Source organism: Lemur catta, chromosome 5, assembly GCF_020740605.2.
Source record: "Lemur catta isolate mLemCat1 chromosome 5, mLemCat1.pri, whole genome shotgun sequence".
NCBI classification, from domain to species: Eukaryota; Metazoa; Chordata; class Mammalia; order Primates; family Lemuridae; genus Lemur; species Lemur catta.
The window spans coordinates 34,248,733-34,272,804 of record NC_059132.1 but is presented as its reverse complement, the minus strand read 5'-3'; the positions used below and the strand labels follow the sequence as shown (position 1 = coordinate 34,272,804).

The 24,072-nt window shown below is 42.4% G+C and overlaps 2 protein-coding genes across 2 annotated transcripts in view; one reads left to right on the top strand and one right to left on the bottom strand.

Annotated features, from left to right (window-relative positions):
- Window positions 1-24,072, bottom strand: part of LOC123638115 (ovomucoid-like) — an 88,449-nt gene that overhangs the window by 51,487 nt on the left and 12,890 nt on the right. The gene's annotated exons all lie outside the window — the stretch shown is intronic.
- Window positions 19,490-22,753, top strand: SPINK7 (serine peptidase inhibitor Kazal type 7). The gene is made up of 4 exons (XM_045552585.1): window positions 19,490-19,550; window positions 20,446-20,471; window positions 21,194-21,318; window positions 22,708-22,753. Exons 1-4 carry the CDS (start codon window positions 19,490-19,492, stop codon window positions 22,751-22,753), a joined length of 258 nt encoding a protein of 85 aa, XP_045408541.1.

Here is a 24,072-nt window from a genome sequence, read left to right as displayed (position 1 = left end):
GTGCTAGAAGTCAAGACTCAGTGTTGAGATCAGAGAGATTCCAGGGATCCAATCTCATCATTTAAGTATACCTGGAACGCCATGGATAGAAGTCTAGGTCTTATTCTAAATGTGATGAAGAGCCATTAAAAGGGTTATTTCCTCAACACTTTGAACACTTTGAGCCATAGCCTGGCTCCTCTAGATGCAATTCCAGCACCTAATTTGTCTGTAAACACTATGGTAGCTTTCTCACATCTTCATCTGCTCCCTGACTTTCTAGACCCTTGCTCTTCAGAGTGTGGGTCAAGGGCAGACCTGGGAGCTTGTTAAAAATGCAAAATTACAGATCTCACCTCAGGAATTCTGGGTCAGATTCTGCATTTTATCAAGATCTGCAGAAGATGTTAATGCACATTACAGTTTGAGAAGCATCAGCTTAGACTTAGAATAAGAGCCTTTCGGAAAAAAAAGTGTGTTTTTTTAATCATTTTTTTTTTCTCCTGGAAGACACGATCATTTCTAAGACCTTGTGTGGCTTGGTGCTAATGACTTGGAGCAAGGTTCACCTCAGCATCTTCAGGGGTTAGTAGTCCATGGTTAAGAAAACAAGCTCTAAAATCAAACTGCCTGAATCCAAATCTCAACTCTACCACATATTATTTAAGTGATCTCCAGCAAGTTACTTAAGCCTTCTGTGCCTTAACTCTTTTTGGGGATAAAAACTGCAGTTGGCCCATAAGGACTATATAAGCACTTGTTTTTATTTTTATCATTGTTTTACAATTATATCATCATCATTATTTTATTATCACTATTATGATCATTGTGATCATTCTCATCACTGTGTTCCTTTCTCCCATAAAATATAAGAAAAGTTTAAATTAATTGGAAGAATAATAGCACTAATGGGAAGTATAAATCAATTTTATTGAAAGCCACTATGTGATAAAGTAGAGCTGCTCATATCTCATAGGACATTCATTCTTTTCTTTGAATGTCATCATTTCCCTGACTCAACTATGACTTTTATGCAAATGATTTCTTGGTCTTATCTTTTCCATGACCTTAGCTCCCGTCCCAGAGCTCCAACCTCCTGCTAAACCCTCTATCTGAATTTTTTACCATCATTTTACAATCTAAAGTTCCAAAACTCAACCAAGCATCTCTCCCCACAGGTAAGCTCCTTTTCCATCTATCCCTGTTTCAGTCCATGGAGATTTATTTTCTCAATAATGAGGCTGAAACATTTTATTCTTACTCTGTCTCTCTGTCGCGCCCGCCTCGCCAGCAAGGAAGACGCGGCAACAGGAGTTCTTCTACAGTGCTTTATTGGGGATCCCTCTAAGCTTCAAGATGCGGAAGACCCTGAGCACAAGCTTTCACACAGTAATATACCCTCAGGGAAACAGGAAGTAACAGAGATAGGTCAAAGTCAATCACAAGCGGTCACCAATAGGCCGAGTCAGAAAACCTCATATGCATACTTATGTAACAGACCTACAGATGTACTACGCATGCGCCACACTTGTTTACCTCAGCCAAGCCACCGGAAATCGGCGCCATCTTGTAATGGCGTCCGCGCTCCCCACATCTCCCCCTACTTTATTATTTAAGAAGGCCTGCCAGACTGGAAACCGCCTCGTCTCGTGCAATGAGCGAACTCGGAGACGTGCAGAGGCCGGTTATAAAGGCGGCCGTGGGTAAGGCCTCTGTCTTAGGCTACGCGGGCTGCCTCCCGGCCTGGCACCAACTGGTGTGCCTCCAGGCGCGGGACCCACGCATTCCCGTCATGGAGGTACCTTACAGCCGAGAGAGGGGGGAGAGCAGGCAAGTCGCGGAACGCCTATAACCTGGCCATCCACACGTGGGGGTCCTGGCCGAGTTGCAGTGCGGCAAAGGCTTGTTGCAGCAACATTTGGTTGCGCCGATTGCGACGCGCCATACGGGTAAGGGCCACAAATCCTATCAGGGCCACAGTCGCGAGCAAGGCTAACAAACAGCCCATTCCCGCCCACTCTTTCACATGGTTAGCCACTTGCCACACCCAATCCGACAGTCCTTGGGCAAAGTCCACGTCGACTCGCGTAGAGTTGACGTGAACTATACTAGCCTGCAGCTGTTCCATCAGAGTCTCAAACTCATTGGACCATGCACCCAACAACTGCTGTGACAGGGTTCGTGATAGGTTAGCTGCCCGGGAAGCGTTCTGAAAAGGGATAGAGGTGACACACATGCCAGGCAGGCGCCACTCGCATCCGAGCTGCATGACCTGCATCAACAAGTCCACTTGTTCTTGAACCAAGTCCACTCTTTGGTTGAGAATCATGATGCCTCCTTTCAGCTGAGCGTTGACGTTTGATTGGGTCGCCAGGGCGGTCGCCACCCCCGACGATAAGTTGTTCAAGGCGGTGGCCGTCTGCACCGAAGTGGTGAGTGCAACTGCAGCCGTCGCCGCGGCAGCCACTGCGGCCGCTACGGCGGCAACTATGGCTGCGGTGATGCCAAAGTCGCGTCGCTGCCGATACAGCATCGTGGCCGAGGGCGCCTCCACAGGGATATCAAACGGGAGGAAAGGTAGTTCTAGAGACTCGTTGGTGGTAAAAAAGCGGGGAAAAACTGTGGCGTCATGCCGGACGGGCATCGGCAGAGGGAAGACATCCATCAGGGCCCAGCGCGCTTCCGGTACCGCCGTCGCCGTCGTTAGGACTCCCGCCAGCATCAGCATCTGCAGTGACGCCATCTCGGTCCGCAGGACGTTCGTCCTCCTCAGCCGTGGGGTGCACCGAGCGGGTCAATCGTGCCGGAACCCAAATAGGGTCCTCACGATCCTGCGGGAAAACACAAACAGCTCCCCTGGATCTGGCTATAACCGGATCCGGGCCTCTCCACTGGCTCGTCAAGACGTCCTTCCATTTTACCACCTCGCGGCGAGCCACCGGGGGGGACGTGTGTCTCTCTGCCGCAGAGCGGCCGGACACATCCAAAGTCAAAAAATTTAAGGTAAAAAGGGCAAGGGAAATGGTACCTTTAGGGGACCTCTGTATGGCCTCCAGGGCATCTCCCCCTTTCTGTTTTTGTAGATAAGCCTTGAGCGTGCCATGGGCACGCTCCACAATGCCTTGTGCCTGAGGATTGTAGGGGAGGCCAGTGAGGTGTTTGACTCCGAGGCGAGCACAAAATTGTTGGAAAACTCTGGAGGTATAAGCGGGGCCATTGTCTGTTTTAATAGTACGTGGCTTGCCCCAGGCAGCCCAAGCCTCCAAGCAATGGATGATGACATGACTGGCTTTTTCCCCCGTTAGTGGCGTGGCATGGAGGATACCAGAACAGGTGTCTATGGACACATGAACAAAGGAAGTTTTTCCTAGAGAGGGAATATGAGTGACGTCCATTTGCCACAATTGCAATGGTCGCAGACCCCTGGGATTTACTCCCGTATGTGCGACATTGCGAAACGGAGCACAAGTGTGGCACTGCAACACAACCTCACGCGCCTCGGCGCGCGAGATGTGAAATCGGAGACGCAAGGTCTCAGCTGGCACATGGTAAAGTGTATGAAAATCTTTGGCGGCAGCAAGGTTATCAGCCACCCAAAGAGTGCGGGTGGCCTGGTCTGCCATTGCATTTCCCGCCGCCATGGGTCCAGGCAGGAGGGAGTGTGCTCTGATATGCTGAATAGAGAATGGGTTGGTCCTACTCAGGATGATGCTTCTGAGGTCCGTGAATAAGGAGAAAACTGTACTTTTAGGAAGGATATAAGGGGAAGTTTCCAAAACCTTCACCGCGTTAACCACGTAGCAAGAGTCTGAGATGATATTAATGGGATCGGTGATGGTGCTGAGAACCAGGCCAACTATTGCACACTCCACCAGCTGAGGGGAGGCGTAAGGGAATTGCTTAGTAAACACCTGGTCCCGGACAACATAACTCCCAATGCCTGTTTTAGAGCCATCAGTATAGACATCCAGGGCATTAGGCAGTGGGTGTGCCGAAGTCACCTTCGGGAAAATGAGGTCATTTCTCATAGCAAATTGTAATAGGGGATGTTTGGGGTAATGATTGTCAATGCCTCCTGGGAAAGCGCACCGCAGCACTGCCCATGCATCAAGAGTGGCACATAAGGTGTCTATCTGGTTAGAAGTGTATGGACAGATGAGGCTCTCTGGGTAGCGCCCGAAGTGGGAGAGAGCCATGTGAAGGCCCTTTAATGCGAGGTCAGCTACACAGGTCGGGTAGTGATCAATCACCTTTCCCGGAGAGGCTTGAGGATGTACCCAGAGAAGGGGACCATCCTGCCAAAGCACTGCTGTAGGAAGTGTAGGAGAGGGGAGCAGGCAGAGAAGAAAAGGGTCCTGGTGACGAATGCGTACCAGATGCGCACTCTTAATGGCTTCCTCAACCCTATGCAAGACCTTTAGGGCTTCCGGAGTCAAGGTTCTAGGGGATGTGATATGAGGGTCTCCCTCAAGAATCTGAAATAAAGGTTTTAGTTCAGAAGTGGTAAGGCCCAAAAAAGGCCGAAGCCAATTGATGTCTCCTAATAACCGCTGGAAATCATTTAAAGTTTTCAAAGCATCCCTTCGAATGGATAGCCTCTGAGGCACAATTTTATCAGGAAGGATGCTACTGCCAAGAAATGAGCCCACTTCCCCTTCCTGCACTTTATCGGGAGCTATAGACAGCCCCCTTTCCTTTAACTGAACATGAAGGAAGGCGAAGACCTGAAGCAACAATTGGGCGTCCCGATGGCAGAGCAGAATGTCATCCATGTAATGGATGATTCTTACCTTAGGATACTTCTGTCGAACAGGCTGGAGAGCCGCGCTCACGTAAAGTTGACATAGAGTGGGGCTGTTAGCCATGCCCTGAGGTAGGACCCGCCAGTGATACCTTTCATCAGGCTGCTCGTGGTTCATGGAAGGGAGTGTAAATGCAAATCTAATTTTGTCAGATGAGTGAAGGGGAATAGAGAAAAAACAGTCTTTAATATCCAAAATGATCAGATTCCAATGCTTGGGCAAGGCAGAAAGAAGGGGCAACCCTCGCTGGACAGGCCCCATTAGGCGCATCTGGGCGTTGACTGCCCTTAGGTCCTGCAGTAAGCGCCATTTTCCTGACCTTTTCTTAATCACAAAAATAGGGGTATTCCAAGGCGAATGAGAGGGTTCAAGGTGCCCAAGAGTGAGCTGCTCCTGCACCAACTCACGGGCTGCAAGCAATTTGTCGGAGGGTAATGGCCATTGAGACACCCACACCGGGTCCTCCGAAACCCAGGGAATGGGCAAGGCAGCCTCAGCGGCCCCTAGGAAAAACCCAGTCCCTGTCTACCGGGATTGTGACTAGGCCTAAGTGGTGTTGTCCTGCCTTGCAAATTCTTTCCTAATCCTTTACCTGGGACCCATCCCATGGTACTCATCATGCCTTGGCTCTGAGCAGAATACTCATTTGTCAGCTTAAGGTCTAACTGTCTCAGGACGTCTCTGCCCCAGAGATTCACTGGCAAGGGGAGAACAAAAGGCTTAAAACTACCCCTACCGCCTTCAAGATCACTCCAAGACAGAGTTCGGGCACTCACGGCTGGGGCCGAAGCGTAACCCAGGCCCTGTAAAGTTGCCTCTGAGCGGGTGAGCGGCCAGCCTTTAGGCCACCACCGCTCAGATATGATACTAGTGTCTGCTCCCGTATCCAGCAAACCCTCAAATTTTATTCCCTGAACAGTCAATACAAGGGTCGGACGGGTGTTTAAATCCAAAGACAGAAAGGTACAAGTGCCTCCGGACGACCCGAACGCCTTACTACCACGTGGCTCTTGCTTGCTGGGGAACCAAGCGTGAAGGCTAGGGAGGAGCAGAAGCTGAGCAAATCGGTCTCCGGGGTGGATGGAGATAATTCCCCGAGGTGATGAGCACATGACCTTTATTGGCCCCTGGAAGTCTGAGTCTATAACCCCCGGGTGGACAATCAGCCCTTTTAAGGTAGCCGATGACCTCCCAAGCACTAATCCCACAGTATGATTGGGCAGAGGTCCTTTAAAGTCTGAAGGGATAGGTTGACATCCTAACCCAGGTGTCAAAACTGTGAGGGTGGTGGCACGGAGGTCCAATCCTGCGGAACCGGGGGTGGCCCTCCTAGGTTCCCCCCCGGTAGCGCCGGATTCAAGGAGGGACGAGTCCCCGGGGTCAGCAGAGACGGGCCCGGGGGCCCCTGGGGGCTGTCCTGCGCCAGCATCGCCCCATATGTTTGCGGGCCCTGGGGTCGTGGGCCCCGCCTCCCGTTTTTTGGAGTGCAACCATGCTGCCGCTAGGCCCTCGGGAGATGGGCCGGCCGTCCTTATCTTTAACGGACCGGCACTCTGCGGCCCAGTGCCGACCTTTCTGGCACACGGGGCAAACCCCCGGCTGTGAAGATGATTGCTTCACCTTACTTGGCGCTCGGCACTGTCTTTTTAAGTGACCGGGCTTGCCGCAGTTGTAGCAACAGTGTTGTTGCTGGGCTTGTGCTGCTATGACCGCGGCCGCCAGGCCTTGATTAGTCAGAGGACCCCCAATCTCCCTGCAAGCCTTCAGCCATGCATTTAATCCTTTACTTTTCCATGGCGTAATAGCATTCCGACATTCCGAAGTGGCCTGCTCAAAAACCAGTTGCTCAACCAACGGCAAGGCCGTGTCTACGTCCTCAAAAATCTTTCCTGCGGCATCCATCATGCGAGCCACAAAATCCGAAAACGGCTCTGCCGGAGCCTGGACAATTTTTGTCAGATTGCCACGCACCTCCCCCCGTTTGGGCAAACACTTCCAAGCCTTAATGGCTATCTGATTTACCTGGACATACACCTCCTCCGGGTAGGCCGTTTGATTATTGGCCCACTGTCCCTGTCCGGTGAGCATGTCAAAAGTCCACGCTGCTCTGCCGCCTCCCTGGGCTGCATTCGCACGGGCCTGCGCGGCACACCCGTCATAATACATGGACTTCCAGTCTAGATATTGGCCCGTGGATAGCGCCGCGCGCACCACCTGCTGCCAATCCGTGGGCGTTAGGGCACTAGCGGCAAGCCTCTCCAGCAGTACTAAAGTGTAGGCTGCGCTATGCCCCCAGTTGCGGACCGCCTCTGCAAATTCCTTTAATTGCTTATGGTCCACAGGTTGCCAATATCTCTGATTATTGTTGTCCACATACACAGGGAAAGCAAATCCTAGCTCTCTCCGCGCTTCTGGGGGGAGGAGAGACGCTCCACCTCCCGGTGCGGGCCCAACGAGGGGCGCTGTAGGTGGGGGCAGGGAATACGGGGGAGGCCAGGTCTCTATATCGAGCCTGGGCGGGGCCTGCCTTCTCGGCTGGACCACATCCTGTTTTTTAAGTCCCCGTATTTCCTTTCTCAACTGCTGAAAAGAGGGGGTAGCTTCTTCCCCTTCCGAGGCGGACGATTCATCTTCCGCCTCGGACACATGCAAATTCTCAAATTCTGGCAACAGCGGGTCGTCACCCGTTCGCCGGTTCTCTACCTGACATGACTGATCGTCCTTAACCGTTGCAACTCCTTCCCCTCTCCCTCCTTCTGAGAGCTGAGACTGCACTTCCGCAAGCTGTTCTGCCGCGCTCCGCGAACCCTGTGGATCGCACTTTAGGCAATCCATAACTAACCTATGAAGTATCAAGACGCCAGGCCTTAAATCTAACGCCTCGCGTAGATCATGGCCCACCTTCCTCCAAGATGGTATGGTGAGCGAGCCGGAGGCTAGGAACCAAGGGGATACCCGGTCCACCTCCCTCAACAATCTCTTTAGGTCATGATCGTCAACATGGATTTTATTTTCAGCAAGCAGAGTTTTCAGAGGCCACAGAAACCGGCGTAGTGGTATGTTGCCCATGTCTCTCTTGGGGGCGGGGAAATTGGCCGTCCCACACTGTAGTTCTGAACTCACCTCACAAGAGGTCGTCTCCGCTGGTGCCCTGGTGGTACAGTTCCCGGGTTTCGGCACCACTTGTCGCGCCCGCCTCGCCAGCAAGGAAGACGCGGCAACAGGAGTTCTTCTACAGTGCTTTATTGGGGATCCCTCTAAGCTTCAAGATGCGGAAGACCCTGAGCACAAGCTCTCACACAGTAATATACCCTCAGGGAAACAGGAAGTAACAGAGATAGGTCAAAGTCAATCACAAGCGGTCACCAATAGGCCGAGTCAGAAAACCTCATATGCATACTTATGTAACAGACCTACAGATGTACTACACATGCGCCACACTTGTTTACCTCAGCCAAGCCACCGGAAATCGGCGCCATCTTGTAATGGCGTCCGCGCTCCCCACATCTCTCCATGACTACAACACATTGTCAAATTCTCTAGTGAAGTTCTTAAACAATTTGCATTTAAGGACCAATTTTTTAAAAATATCCAAGCCTTCAAAGACCAATATTTGTACAAAAGACAATAAAATGAATTACTAGCAAATGAAATGATAAGATGTCAAAGAAAGTACAAATCTAACATTTATTATTAAATTCAGATATAAAATTAATTTTAACAAATTCCATAAGTACAAATATAATATAGGAAAAGGAATAAATAAGAAACCTTTATGTTATACAAAGTGTGCATACATGTAGGTACTCAATATTGTTAGTTGCTTTAGTTCATAATTTTGTTTTTCTGCAGTTAAAAAATGTTGAGTAAAATAGCAATTTTCCACAAGAAACACCTGTATGAGCATTTTGAAAAAACACTGTTCTTGCAGCTGTTAAAAGTTTTAATGTGCTCCTTGCTTGTTAACTTAATCTATTGCCAACAATGCTGCAAGAGGATAATTTATTTTTAAACTTTCTGTGTCGTTTTATTTAAATAACACTCATTTTTTGAAAAGCTGATCTCACAGAGAATATTTATATTAATTTCAGAAAATATATTTTAAAGCAATTTCAGCAAGCTCAGAATATTCAATTTTAACTGTTATATGAAACAGAGAAAGTGACACTGTGTTTTCAAAATTAATTTTTAATCCTTCATCAGTAGCCAGTTCCAAAATTTGTTGTGTAAAATTACAGCTAACATGAAATTACATTTGATGAAAGGAATAGATTTTGGATCCATAAATTCCCTATGCATAAATATTCTTTTGACAGAAAATAAAATTTAAATTGGAAACAAATGTATAAGGTTTTGCTGATAACTTTTCACAGATGTTCAATACCAAAATTATCACCAACTGATTGATAATTGTTGGATCATTATGTCTATCATAACAATTTGTAGAAACTCTGTTCATACAAGCATCTAACTTTCGTTTTTGTCCTTAGTTCATGAAAAACAGTCTACATTTTTTTCTTGAATGGTAGTACTAAAATCGTTAAAAAATACCAAAGGTATCAGACAAATAAGTAAGTCTGGCTGACTCATATCTTTAAAAATTTGAGATCAGACTAGTTTCAAATCTTGCAGAAACAGTACAAGTTTGTTTAGTACTTGAAATACTCAACAGAACATTTCTCCCTAAAAACCATAAACAAATGCTGGTGAGAATGTGGAGAGATAGGAACACTTTTACACTGCTGGTAGGACTGCAAATTAGTACAATCTCTGTGGAAAAGAATTTGGAGATACCTCAAAGAGCTAAAAATAGAAATATCATTTGATCCAGCAATAGCACTACTAGGCATCTACCCAAAGGAACAAAAGACATTCTATAATAAAGACATCTGCACTCCAATGTTTATGGCAGCACAATTCACTATTGCAAGGATATGGAAACAACCCAAGTGCCTTTCAATCCATGAATGGATTAATAAAATATGGTATATGTATACTATGGAATACTACTCAATTACAAAAAACAACGGTGATCTAGTTCCTCTTATATTATCCTAGATAGAGCTTGAGCCAATCCTCCAAAGTGAGGTGTCACAAGAATGGAAGAATAAGCACCATTTGTACTTGCCACCAAATTGGCACTAACTGATCAACACTAAGGTGCTCATGTGGTAGTAATATTCATTGGGGGCTGGAGGGGTGGGGATGGTAAACTCACAACTAATGGATGCAGTGAGCATTGTATGGGGGAAGAGCATGCCTCTAATCCTGGCCTGGGTGAGGCAAAGTAATAACTTGTAACCAAAATGTTTTGTACTCCCATAATATCCTGAAATTAAAAAATAGATAAATAAAAAATTTAAAAAAGCTATTACATAAAAAAAATTCTTCTCAATAGCTCCAACAACTATAATAGCTTCTATTTAAAGAGGGAGGCCAGCCATTAGGAAATGGACCAATAACAAGATCTTAGTGTATGCGAATTTATGGCATTTGTTGGCAGCGAGGAGGAAATCAAATTATAGACAGTAATTATTTCTAAGATACAGGATCATGAGTGCTTTATTCATGTTCTTCTTGCATGTCCCAAATTTTTAACAGAAAAAATTAAAATTTATTTTCATATAAACAAAAAAACCCTGCATAAACAGGCAGTAACCATTGTTAAGATCAGCATACATAATACTACATAATAAAGACAATAGCCAAGAGGTAATGCATTAGTCTTCTGTAATTCAGAATTTTTACTTTCATTAAGAACACTGTTTACTTCGAATGATTTTCATTCTCATAGTGAGATTTTCTCCATAAAGAAAGAAGTAATTTACATTCTAGAACAAGCTCTTTAATCTGGGGAACCACTTCAGCATGTTTCCCTGTCATTCTAGGTTCAGTATCAGAACATACAACTATGCAAAACTTCAGTTTCACACCATATTTGCTGACAATGTAATCCTTCAGAGTTTTATGTAGCTTAGAGTTAGTTGTGTTTGTTGCCAAATAGGAAAAAAAAAGTTCTTCCTTCATATTTACACCATCACAGGTAATTGCCCAATTACTAGTCAAGTTACAGTGAACGATGCTTCACCAGCTTGATTTATTCCATGAGTTAATATTTCATACCACATGCCAGCACGCTATGGTGTTAATGGAAAGTGATAGCTGAGCAACCATCTTTGCCAAAAATTCACCCAATATTTCCAAGTATCTTTGATCCAGTCTTTCACTGATGTCTCAGCAACTGTGTATGTTTATTTTAGTCTAAGCAAACTGAAGTGACATTTAATAAGAAGCACATAAAGCACTGATATTTTTAGATGAAACTTTTAGCCTCTGTTTTCATAAGCCTTTTAAATTCAATGAAAGAATTTACTGTTTTCATCATCTAAAGAATTATTTTGATTTGATCTTCTTTCTACCTTGTATGTAAAAATATGCTACTTAAATTTTAATGTTTTCATTGCTTAATTAGCAAAAAACATTCCCATAAGTGATGAAACACTATGGTGTTAGCTGTTCATAATGGTTACAGAATTAAATTCCATTTTATAAGGGAACATACTGTTGAGTAAAACCAGTAAAAACTCTATTCATCTTTATTTCTTCTGAACCAGTTCTACCATCATCTGTGTCACTACTTCTGTTGCACTCAGAAAAGGTATGTGTATTTTGGACAAAAGATAAAAAAATCCAGCAAGACTTGTTTTGCCATATATAAATTCTTGGTAAATACAAATTTGAGTTTTTCAATTTATCTAATGAGGTTAAATAAACTTAAAAAAAAGGCTTGGTTAAAATTAAGGTGATTCTAAAATTCAAAAGCTATTAAATAAATAAATGATTACATTTTTCTCTGACTAAAACATACTTTAGGGACGAGCAGTGTTGAGGAGAGAGTAGGCAAGAGCCCTGACTGGTAGCATTTCCTAACTTTTGTGGTGTAAATACTTTCAAGTGACCAAATTCAAGCTACCCTTAACAATCAGTTTGTACAATCCCTAAATATTTAATAACCAATTCTCAAGGGCTGATGTAAGCTGACTCTATTATACCACTTTAAGTCAAAAAACCAACCTTAAAATACCTCATATTGTATCTCATCAAAATTTAAGACTTTTGAATTCTTTTACTTTTTGAAATAACCTATTAAAAATGAAAAGACAAACTATAGTCTTCAAGAAAACATTTGTAATCCATAAATCCAGAAATAACTAGTATCTAGGATACTCAATAATAAACAAACAACTCAATTGGAAAATGGGCTGAAGTCAAGAACAGACATTTCACTGAAGAAAATATACAGGTGGCAGAAAAGCATGTTCTGAGAGAATTATAAATTGTATTATATTTGTTGTTGCAAAAAAATTGATATGATCCTGACTTCTAATTTATTCTGAACTGTTTTTATTTGTTTTATATTTTACAGAATGCTTTTTAAAACGAACATCTTCAAAAGAAGTAATTTTAAGACTGCATATTTATATTTATTCTTTTTTTTTCCTTATAGCCAGTAAACCTTATATATCCAAATATGGGTCTTCCTTCCTTCTTAAACTTCTAGTATGGTTCTTCTATAATTACTTTTATTTTTATAGAAGGTAATAGTATCATGTGGTTTATATTCTAATTCAGAATTACTGTTTCTTATATGTTTTATTTCCCTACTTTGTTTTCCACCAGCTGCCTCATTTTCTCAGCTGTCCTGTTTCCTGTGAGTCTCTGGTCTTAGGCTTCACCTCCTTTTGCAATGACTGCAGCTTCCTGTTTTCAACTGGACCAATCCTGCCTGCCTCCCAAGCTTCTGTGGTGTGAGCCTCCATCCTCTTGGTCTCGCTATTTGTTCTTTCTTCATTTGTTCTTGCTTTATTTGTTACGTCCATCATTCTGTCTCTTGTGTGGTTCTTACTCATTTAGTTACTCCTTGACTTCAGCTGCTTTTATTTCTGCACTTCTCCAGTTGTCACCTTATGAGGACCTAGAGTCGAGTTTCATACATACATGGGAAATCCTGGGACTCTTGTAGACTACATATGTCTCCAGCCTCCTCCCATCCACATTGTTTCTCTACTTTGTTTTCTAGCTGTTTCCATACTGGTAGATGTATATCCTCTCTGCTGTCCTTATTACATCAACTTCTCCCCTTTCCAAATGCTATTCTTCTTCCTATTTGATTCCTAAACTTCCTAGCTGATTTGAAAAGTGCTGTGTCTGGTCTGTGGCTCTTCTTGCTTTGATTACACTCTCTTCAGTCACTCTACAATTGCCAGCTAACCTCACTGACCACATCTGCATCCCTACCCCAACACACACACACATTTTTTCCTCAGCTACTCTTTACTCCTCAGTTGCTCACTGATTATAGCTGCTCCTATGTATGGAATGACATCCACCTCCTGAACTTGTCATATCTCATCCACCATGGTGTAGCCACCTATGTGTTTTCCATCATTTCCATCCTGCTCATTTCTTAAGCTTTTTTTTTTATCTCTTTCCAAAATGTTCCCGCAGCTATAATTGCTTGCCTTGCCTATCCCCCTGAATTGTCCTTATGCTCCCACCAGTTGTCAGAACCTGTCCTCTAGTGCTTCTATCCTTATAAAAAATCAATTTCTTCAGTTGTTTATTAGCCTCACTGCCCCCTTGTTCCTTTATTTCAAACTTTTATTTGATTCTATACTTCAGCCCTTCTCATACTCTTAAACTTGTTCCCAGCTTCTCCTGCTGACCTCCTTCACAATGCACATTTGCTAACCTGCTCTTTCTCCTGAAAAGCTCACCTTGCTGTTGTTTGAATTTAATTGGATTTGTTTTGCTTCTAGCAGATACCCACATGTTCATTTCCTAAACTGCTCACATATCCCACATACTCCCATACCCAGTGATAATCCCTACCTGGAGTTAGCTTAACTACAAAGGTTGAGGGCAGAGTCCTCCATAAAACTGCCCTCAATTCTGACATCAACTACAAATTCAGAGGTTCCTATAACCAACCTCATGCTCGACAATGTACTGGAAGGATTCACATGACTCACTGAAGGCTATTATACTCATGGTTATAGTTTATTATAGGAAAAAGACACAGGTTAAAATCAGTCAAAGGAAGAAACAGGACAGGGGCAGGGCAAACCCTACTTTGTCCTCTCCCTGTGCAGTCAGGACATTATTACTTTCTGTGTGGCATCAATGTGTGACAGCACATGTGGAGTACTGCCAACCGGGGCAGCTTCCTAAGTCTTAATGTCGAGTTTTTATGAGGGACTTATTACATGAGCACGATTGATTGCCCCATTGTTTAATTCAGTCTCTAGGTCAACTGGACTCCCAACCCTAAATCACATGGTTGGTCTTTCTGGTTTGGCCAGCCCTACCCTACACTGTCAGGTGTGGCCAGCCCCACCCCAAGATCTGGTGTGGCAGGCCTGTGCTCTAAACAAAGACATTTTGATGACTGTGTGTCCTGGTGTCTTCCTGTTTGTGATGAATTTCCCAGGAGTCCTTTGAGCTTCTAGTACCTGGATATCTAGATTTTTAGCAAGGCCTGGGAAATTTTCCTCTATTATATGCTCAAATAACTTCTCCAACCCTTGTGTATTTTCTTCTTCACCCTCAGGAATGCCTATGATTCTCACGTTAGGCTTCTTCACATAATCCCACATTTCTTATAAGCTTTACTCTTTTATTTCTCTGCTCTATCTCTGTGACTGATTTATTTAATTGAAAGGTGTTATCTTCGATCTCTGAGATTCTTTCTTCTGTTTGATCTACCCTGTTCTTGAGGCTTTCCACTGTGTTTTGCAATTCCTTGAATAAATTCTTCATTTCCAGGAGTTCGGTTTGACTTTTCTTTAATATATCAATTTCTTTAATGAATTTTTCTTCCAAGTCTTGGATTGTTTTTTGTGGTTTCTTTGTGCTGGTTATCCATTTTTACTTGCATATCATTGAGTTTTCTTACAATGTACAGAAATCAGTAGCATTCCTATACGCCAACAACAGTCAAACTAAGAACCAAATCAAAGATTCAGTACCCTTCACAATAGCAACAAAGAAAATAAAGTACCTAGGAATATACTTAACTAAGGAGGTAAAAGACCTCTATAGGGAGAACTACAAAGCATTGAGGAAGGAAACAGCAGAGGACGTAAACAGGTGGAAAACCATACCATGCTCACGGGTCAGCAGAACCAATATTGTTACAACATCTATACTATCCAAAGTGATCTACAGATTCAACACAATCCCTATTAAAATACCAACATCACAGATCTAGAAAAAATAATTCTACACTTTGTATGGAACCAGAGAAGACCCTGTATAGCAAAAGCAATCTTAAGCAAAAAGAACAAATTGGGAGGCATCAATTTACCAGACTTCAAGCTATACTACAAGGCTATAGAAACTAAAACAGCAGGGTACTGGCACAAGAATAAAGACATAGACCAATGGAACAATATAAAACCACCCTCACATAGCCATCTAATCTTTGACAAAGCAGACAAAAACATACACTGGGGGAAAGAATCCTTATTGAATAAATGGTGCTGGGAAAACTGGATAGCCTCATATAGAAGACTGAAACAGGATCTGCACCTTCCACCTCTCACAAAAGTCAACTCACGGTGGATAACAGACTTAAAAACCTAAGGTGTGAAACTATAAGAATTCTAGAAGAAAATGTTGGAAAAACTGTTATAGACATTGGCCTAGGCAAAGAATTTATGAAGAAAACCTCAAAGGCAATCACAGCAAAAACAAAAATAAATAAATGGGACCTGAGATTAGAAGTTTTAATCCTGCTCTTCTAAAAGGTAATGCTAACTGTGTCTAGTGGCCATTAATCTTTGCAACCATTGCTGACTATCTGACATACTCTCATCAATGTCTGTACTAAGCTGCATTTCCCTTGTAGCACCTCAAATCTACAAGGGAAGAAATACCCAAGAATCTCAAACTTGTATCTTACTTTGTTTTTAAATTTTTTTGCAGTAATTTTATCCTGCCTTCCTGGGAATGGACCCATTGCCATAGAGATTCTCTCTTACAAGGCCTCATTTCCCCACCCCACTCCTACCTTGCAGGACTATAAGGAGGGATGAACAAACTGCCCTCAGCCTGAAATGGACTACTTTCTATCTTCCCAGTCTTCATCTTATATTCCAAAATGTTTCTGCATAATTTGTTGCCTACGTCCAGCTTGAAAATTTCTTCTCCATGTAAACAAACAGCAGCCAAAACCCAAAGCAACCCCACACCTGATCCCTTGACCTCACCTTTTCTCACCCTATTCAACAGAGAGAACTATATTTCCACCAGTCCTTCATGTATTTGATCTTTGATTGCACCCTGAGGACCATTATCTCAGCCCTACCCCTGAGAAATTAAATCTGACACCTTGCCTCCTAGCCACAGCCTTCATAAACAATTAGTCATATTCCCCACACCTACTAAGTCCACATTTTGCCTAAACCTTGATCTCTAAACACTTAATTGCTTGCACCTTGCATAGTTCACAGAACCTCCTGGAACACTTAACTATTTTAAGCCTTACCACCTCCTAACACAGTCTTTAGGGTCCCCTCAACTCTCTGATATACCCACTCCCTATCCAGAAAATCACTCTTCCCCATTTCTCACTCTGTGTCATGAAAATTTTGGGAGAAATGTGCAGCATAGTACAGATTACACCTTCTAAACTCTAGTGCTAGCTTTGGCTAGTGGCCATGCATCCACTGATACTTTGGTTAGTGGCCACACATCCATCTGTACCTCCATTGTTGGCTATCGGACATGCTCTCATCAATGTCTGTACTAGGCCTTCTACCATCTTTGTCAAGTTTTCAGACCAACCCAATTCTCCCACTGCAAAAAGCAACCCTAGCACTCAACAACCAGAGATACCTTACAATGCATTCGCCTCTCATCTCTCCTTCCTTACCTTTCAAAATATCTCTGTCTCTACATTCATTCACTCTTCCTGTCTCTTGGGTCAAAGGAATGGTGCTTCATCTGTGCTCTTAATCTTATTTTTTATCTCTGTACATACCTCTAATTAGCTACCCTCTGCCACGTATCTTGATTTTCTTCTTCTTCCCTTTGGTCTTAAGACAGTCTATTCTAGAGCTTGCTGAAGCCTCAGTTCCTTCCATTCCCCTCCTTTGATTATCACGTCTAAAAACAAACAAAAAAAACCCCCAAAAAACCTGTGACCCCATCTGTCCCCATGATCCTGATCATGTTTTGATTCCATTCCTATTCCTCTTTGATGAAACTGCATTTTCAGTCTACAATAAAGACACCTCATTTGGAATAACAATGGCTTTTTCTCAGGATTTAGTTGCTTCAAACTTGCATGGCAAATAATAAAACATACAATTACTTCTATTTATTAGAACCTTCACTTAGCTTCTTTTCCATGACTGGACTCAGCAGTCTTCTCCATTAATTAGTATCATTGGTATCATGATCTTAGAAAAATTACTTAAATCCTCTGAGCTTCAACTTACTCACTGGTAAAATTCCCTTCTTAATGAGTTGTTACAAAGATCATATTACAATATTATTAGCTACCATATATCAAGATCTAATTATGAGCTTGGCAGCCTGATAAACAAACACACACACACACATACACACATATCCATAAGAGATTACATATACAGTTGACCCTTGAACAACACAGGTTTGAACTGCACAGTTCTTCTTATATGCAGCTTTTTTCCACATCTGCCACCCTGAGACAGCAAGATTAACCCCTCTCCTTCCTCCTCTATCTACTCAATGTGAAGACAATGAAGATAAAACCCTTATGATGATCCACTTCTACTTAATGAATTGTAAATATATTCCTCTTTCATCTGCTTTTCTGAATGTATTTTTCTCTAGCTTACTTTGTTGCAAGAATACAGTATATAATATATATACAAAATATGTTTTAATTGGCTACTTACGTTAACCATTAGCTTCTGGTCAACAGCAGGCTATTAGCAGTTAAGCTTTGGAGAAATCAAAAGTTATATGCAAATTTTTCAACTACATGGGGGGTAGATGCCCCTAAACTCCACTTTGTTCAAGGGTCCACTATATAGCTGTATGTGTGTGGAAAATCTCATTTAGCATTCAAAACTCCCTGTGAGGTAAATATTACTTCTGTTGTAAAGATGAGAAAACTAAAGTATCAGATATTAACCTATATACTCAAAGGTACAGAGTCATTTTTTTAGAAGAAAAATTCCAAATGAAATTCACTGGACTCAGTGCCCATGTTCTTAACCACTAGATTATATTGCCTTCCAAACAGAAGTAAGAGTCCAAATTTTAGGAGGTCATGCAATATCAGTTATTATTTGCTTAATATCTTTTATAGATGTGTGTTTCAGAATGTACTAAAATAAATCTGCCAAGCAATAAACTGATGGAATAGATCCATTGCCTTCCCCTAGGTCTTCATTTAAGACATATATCCTTAAGCTCAATGTACACACAGCCATTTGGACAACTGTGCTTGGAAAATACAATGTACAATCTAATGTCTGCTATTCATAGCATTAGCTCTTGTCTCATCAATAATAACAATCACCATAACATCATTAAATGCACTGTGCTTTAAAACAGACTTTCATGTAAATGACCCCAATTACGTGAACTCTGTCATGGCTAAGAGTAGGCCCCAGTGGACAGGGGATGAAACTCAGGCTCTGGGGTGGTCTCTGTGCTGTTTGCCAACTATGCCAGTTCTCCCTCTCTGACCTGCAGGGACAAGGTAAGATTGATTGCACTCAATCCATACAGAGTCTCTATGGCTGGTTGAGGCCATGCGATGGCCACATGACCATGAAGGGAAGTAATCACTTCAGGCTGGAACATTGCTGAAAAGAGAAATCCTTGAGAATGTGTCGGCATTTCACCTGGGCAGCAATATTCCAAAAAGTGACTAGTCTGTCTGACGATCATCCATGGAGAAGGCAATGCAGCTCCATCAGCTGGCCACTATACGTGTGGTAGCCCGAGTAAGAAGCAAACAAAATTATTTTGTTTTAAGTCGCAGAAATCTTGTGGTTATATGTTGCCACAATATAACCAAGTCTTCCTAACTGACACGAGCTTACAGGAGATAAATTACTTATCCAAGATCATACAGGTAGAAAATGTCAAAAGTAATATGTCAACGCTCTTCCCCATAGCGTGTAAATGCTAAGGTCACTGTTCCTTCCATTAAATCCCAGCTTGTTTCATAGGTTTATTGCCTCAAAAATAAAACAATATTTTCCGAGGAGCAAGATATAAATTTAGGTACAATCTGTCTAATCTGAGTTTAATAACTTCCATTTTGGTAAAATAAAGGAAGTTTGAAATTTTCACTTATTTTATAACTAGGCCAAGCAGTCCCTACTTAATCTCTTCTACTGCATGAAGTTTAGAATTCTAAACAATCCTCACCTATAAGTCAGAGAGAAAAATCCTTCTCCCCTCAAATAACCAATATGTTGGTCAGATAGGAAGTTGCAATTAAGCAACCAGTACTGCAACACTGCCCAGGGTGTGATGTTGTGCTTTGAGATCCTCTCGGAGCCAACACTGACCCTGGATGACTCACAGGAAAGGTGGAGAAACCGAGCCTTGCCATATAAACGTGACCCCTTCCTAGGCCATGGCTGATGCAGCTGTGGGGACAATCTCAGAGCAGCCTCTTCGTCACAGCCATTTCCACCATGAAGATCATTGTGGGGCTCCTTCTGCTCTGTACAGTGACCCATTTCTGCAGCAGCTCAGGTGAGTTAAGGGTACATAAGTGCCCCATACAGTTAAGCTTATTTTCCCAAATAATCCCTCCTGGGATATGAGCATCTGAGAGAAATGTTTGGTCACGTGAATTTAAAGTGTGCTGGTTTGGAATAGAAACAGCCCTGGCCTCGGAAAACAGAATCTTATGTTTCACCTGGAGTTTGAAGGATTTAGTCTAATGTTTTCCCTTTCAGGGATTCTTATTTGCATACATGGAACAACAACACAAAATAATCGAATTTCTCCATAAGTCTTCCATTTCATACGGACACTGGAAGTTATTAGTGTTATTAGATACTATTCCTCAGTGCAAAGATGCAGAAAAACTTGGATGTCTCCCCAAATGAATCCAGGAGAAACAAAACAGAACACAATTCTCTGAAGGCAGGGAGTCAAAAATTAGGCTTTTCTGTGGTGAAAAATTATATACTTAAAATTAATTTCTAACACCTTAGAGACATTCCCATTGCATTCCTTCATATCAATTAGAAGGGAAAAGATATTGAGGATGATGTTTCAGGCTTGTAGGATTGATAATTGCAATACTTCTTATTGCTACCTGAATTTTAACCATTATTGAAGACACTATGAACTCCAGAAAATATCCCTTGGTCAATAAAAAGAGAAAAGTTGGATAATTCTCTAGCCTGAACTAAGGACTTACCTAACTCATTGGCATTCAATTTCCTCAGCAAATTGAATTGGGATTCAATTCAATTGAATTGGGCTGGGATTTTGCATAAGGATGGGCAGTGTGCAAAGCCTCATTGCCAGAAGAAACATGGAGTCTTTAATTATAAGATAGAACGTACATTAATTAATGAGGTTTCATTAATTTTCATTTGCTCTATTTTTAACATTTCCATCTGTATTTCTCTTTCAGAAGCTGCCAATCTTCCTTTAACAACAGTGAGTATGTTGAATAACATTTTAATTTCAATTCCTATAGATTGTCATTTAGTCAAATCTTACAAATACTTATATGTAGGATTAAATCAATATGTTTAAAGGGATCAGAGATGGAGACAAACACAGAGGAAGTGGCTTCTGCTTTCCAGAAGGCAGTTGAAAAAATATTACAGAAATATAAATAACCATGTCCTAATTTTAAAAAAAAGAAAAAATCCAGAATTAAAGGAGAAAGAGCTGAGAAGTTGGTGATATTTTCATGGAAGGGACATGTAAGAGTCAAGCAGAGGTAACTTGATTAATTGTACAGCCTCTGTATTCAAAATGAGTTGGGACTCTACAACTTACCAGCATTTGCCTTATACAAGTTATCTCTCTGTCTAAGCTTTAATTTCCCCATCTGTAAATAGAGGTAATAGTAGAACCAACCCTATTCAGTTGTTCTGAAGATTAAACAAAGAAAATTCACGTAAGATTTAAACTTAATGCCTGGCACAGGAATGCTCAACAATTTTGACTGAGTATAGTAGTAAAAGTAGAAGTGGTGGCAGGAGTACTAATATTATTCATAATGGTAACATTAGCACTTATAGAAGTAGCCATAGCAGTATCAGAATATCTGAACTAGAACTGCCTGCTCTTGTTTCCTGCCCAATAGAGGCCAAAGAAGCCTAGTTTGGGGTCGGGAGGAAAAACAGGACATTCTCTTGTGTCTGACACAGGTGGACTGCAGCATTTACAAGAAGTACCCAGTGGCGGTCATCCCCTGCCCCATCACATACCTGCCAGTTTGTGGTTCTGACTATATCACCTATGGGAATGAATGTCTCTTGTGTTCTGAGAGCTTGTGAGTACCTCATGGGGAGAAAAAGAAATCTGGGGCCAATGTTCTCTGCTACAAACCATTCCTCTTTCTAGGATCTTGCTTAAATCTCCATAAGTTATACTTATTCCCACCCAGTAAGTATAAAATCCTGATTGTCGTACAGTCAGACCAGGGCTGGGCCACCTGCTCTGCAGGCTTGGACTGGTCCCAGCCCATTACAGAACCTCCAATTCCTGTCTATCAATTGTGGGAACCCAACAAGACCGTGAGTTCTCAAACTGCAATCTCCAGAGCCCAGAGGTTTTGTAGAAGAAAATCAGGAGCCAGCAGAAGGGTTAAAGGGACCATTTGAGGTGGTCTCCAAACCCAAGTTGAGCTTTCAACTGTTTAAATAGTGGAGTTCCACATAATATCTAGTTTGAAGAAAGGGTCCTGAACTCCGCACCAAAAAAAAAAAAAAAAAAATTGAAAATCACTAATCTACATGACTTCTATCTAAGCTGTTTAGCAGCCTTAATACAGCTTGATTCTTGGACTGTTGCTAGAGGTTCTTTATCTTCAATTTTCTAGAGACTCTAAGTATATGTAGCTGTAAGGGGGAATAAAGCAACCAGAATGATTGTTTTTCTTTTGTCTAAAATAAGGGATGCAAGCTGTCAGTACTTGGACCAGAACCCCATGAACATGTTTTGTTTATGTTTTTTTTTTGGCCTACACAGTGTTTTTGAAGAACGGTAATTTGTCAGATGTCACTTCTTTGGTGCAAGACATGCAACTTGTGCTTGCTACCTCATGCAGAGTCCACCATGGTCATTGTTAACTCTCTTTTAGGCCACTGGATTTTGGTCACTTATCTTAGATCTCATGGTTTTCATCATTGTGATTATCTTAACAAGTTAGAATATTGAGTTGGGCCCTGAGCCGAGAAGGACATGTCTATATACTTATTCCTATTCAGAAAGTTTTACTTCACAAAAGGAAAGACTCTCTAACATAGACACACACTGGGCCCTTGTCCAGGAAACTAGCTGTGTTCCAGGGACACTGAAAGTCCTCCTCACTAATGCAGGATCCAGCTTCATCACAGACCTTGGTGACCAGGAAAAGCTGACGGACAGGCCCCTCAACTTCTTTTGTCAGAGTGCTCTGTCTTTGTTGTTTCAAGACATTGGGTGATCAGTTGGGCTCTGGGATTAGAGGAGGCAGTGGATGGGGTGGAATTATCACCACACTAAGGAAACTCTGTTTCTGCCTCTGTCAGAAGCTGCAAGGATATTCCTTTTCTGGACTCAATTTCCTCGTTTGTAAAATAAGTTTCTGCCTCATAATCTCTACAGGTCCTTTCAGCTCTAATATTATATGCAATTTCTTCTACTGTTAACGAATCTTGTTAACTATGTCTTCCCTTAGGAAAAGTCATGGAAGAGTTCAGTTTCTTCATGAAGGAAATTGCTAAATTCTCTGTGGACGTGGGTAGACAGCAATGATATTCTCATCATCATCTTCATCACTGCCAGGCTCTGACTGACATTCCTTCATCTTCGCTGATGTTCTGGGTGGGAGCAGAGCCAGATTCAGAGTCACCTTTATTAAATGAAGAAAGTTGTGCTCCTTCTACATAGTCATGCCTCCCTGACAGACTGGCTTCTTTTTATACCTCAATAAAAGAATCTCCCCAGAAAGTTTACTTTTACTTCTTCTGTTTGTGTTTGGTTTTTAGACCAGAATGTAATACTTCAATTATAAAAGAAAACTGAGGAACATACTAACCCTGTTGTTCAGGAGAAACTTTTATACAAAGAATCCCAGCTTCCGAGAAACACATGCACACGTGCCAACCGCACCCCTCCCCCGCCCCCCGCCGTTCCGGAACATTTTATTCTCTTCTGAAGTCTTTCTCCACTGGGAACTAGTCTACAGACCATAGTGTTTCTCTATCTTGGTCTCTTGACCAAAGATCCTTAAAAGGGAACCTCTCTCATTTCAACAAGTCATTTATATAAGAAAAGTTTTCCTACCAATTTCTTTCCAGAAAGATACTATGCTTTCTCACAGGTCAGCTCTACTAGAACACTGACGGAAAAGTCACTGTTCCATGAAGAAGTATGTCCTTTGCTGTAGAGGTCTGACATTACGCATACAAAGAATAATAAAAGTAATTGAAAAATATAAACTATAACCCATTCACAATAATGCTAAAATCAACTCACTTGTCATATCTGGAAGATGCTAAGAAACATCTGACAACCAATAAAGAAAAAAAGAATTAAGCACTTACATGCCTATCTTACATGAACTGCACCTCAGGGTAACCAAGATAATCATGTGACAAAGTTCTGCATAAGAAATCCCTAGTGACAAATGGAGACGGAATGACAGAACACTACCATTTTCCAATCTCTAATGAAGTAGTGGATCAAAGTCATTATCAATAACTGTTAAAACCACTAGGGAAGGCCAGGCACGGTGGCTCACGCCTGTAATCCCAGCACTTTGGGAGGCAAGGTGGGAGGATCGCTTGAGGTCAGGAGTTCGAGACCAGCCTGAGCAAGATTGAGACCCCATCTCTACAAAAAACAGAAAAATTAGCTGGGTGTGGTGGTGCGTGGCTATAGTCCCACCTGCTGGGGAGGCTGAGGCAGGAGGACCGCTTGAGCCCAGGAGTTTGAGATTGTAGTAAGCTGTGATGACACCACTGCACTTTAGCCTGGATGACAGAGCAAGACTCTGTCTCAAAAAGAAGAAGGAAAAAAAAAAAAAACACCCCTAGGGAAA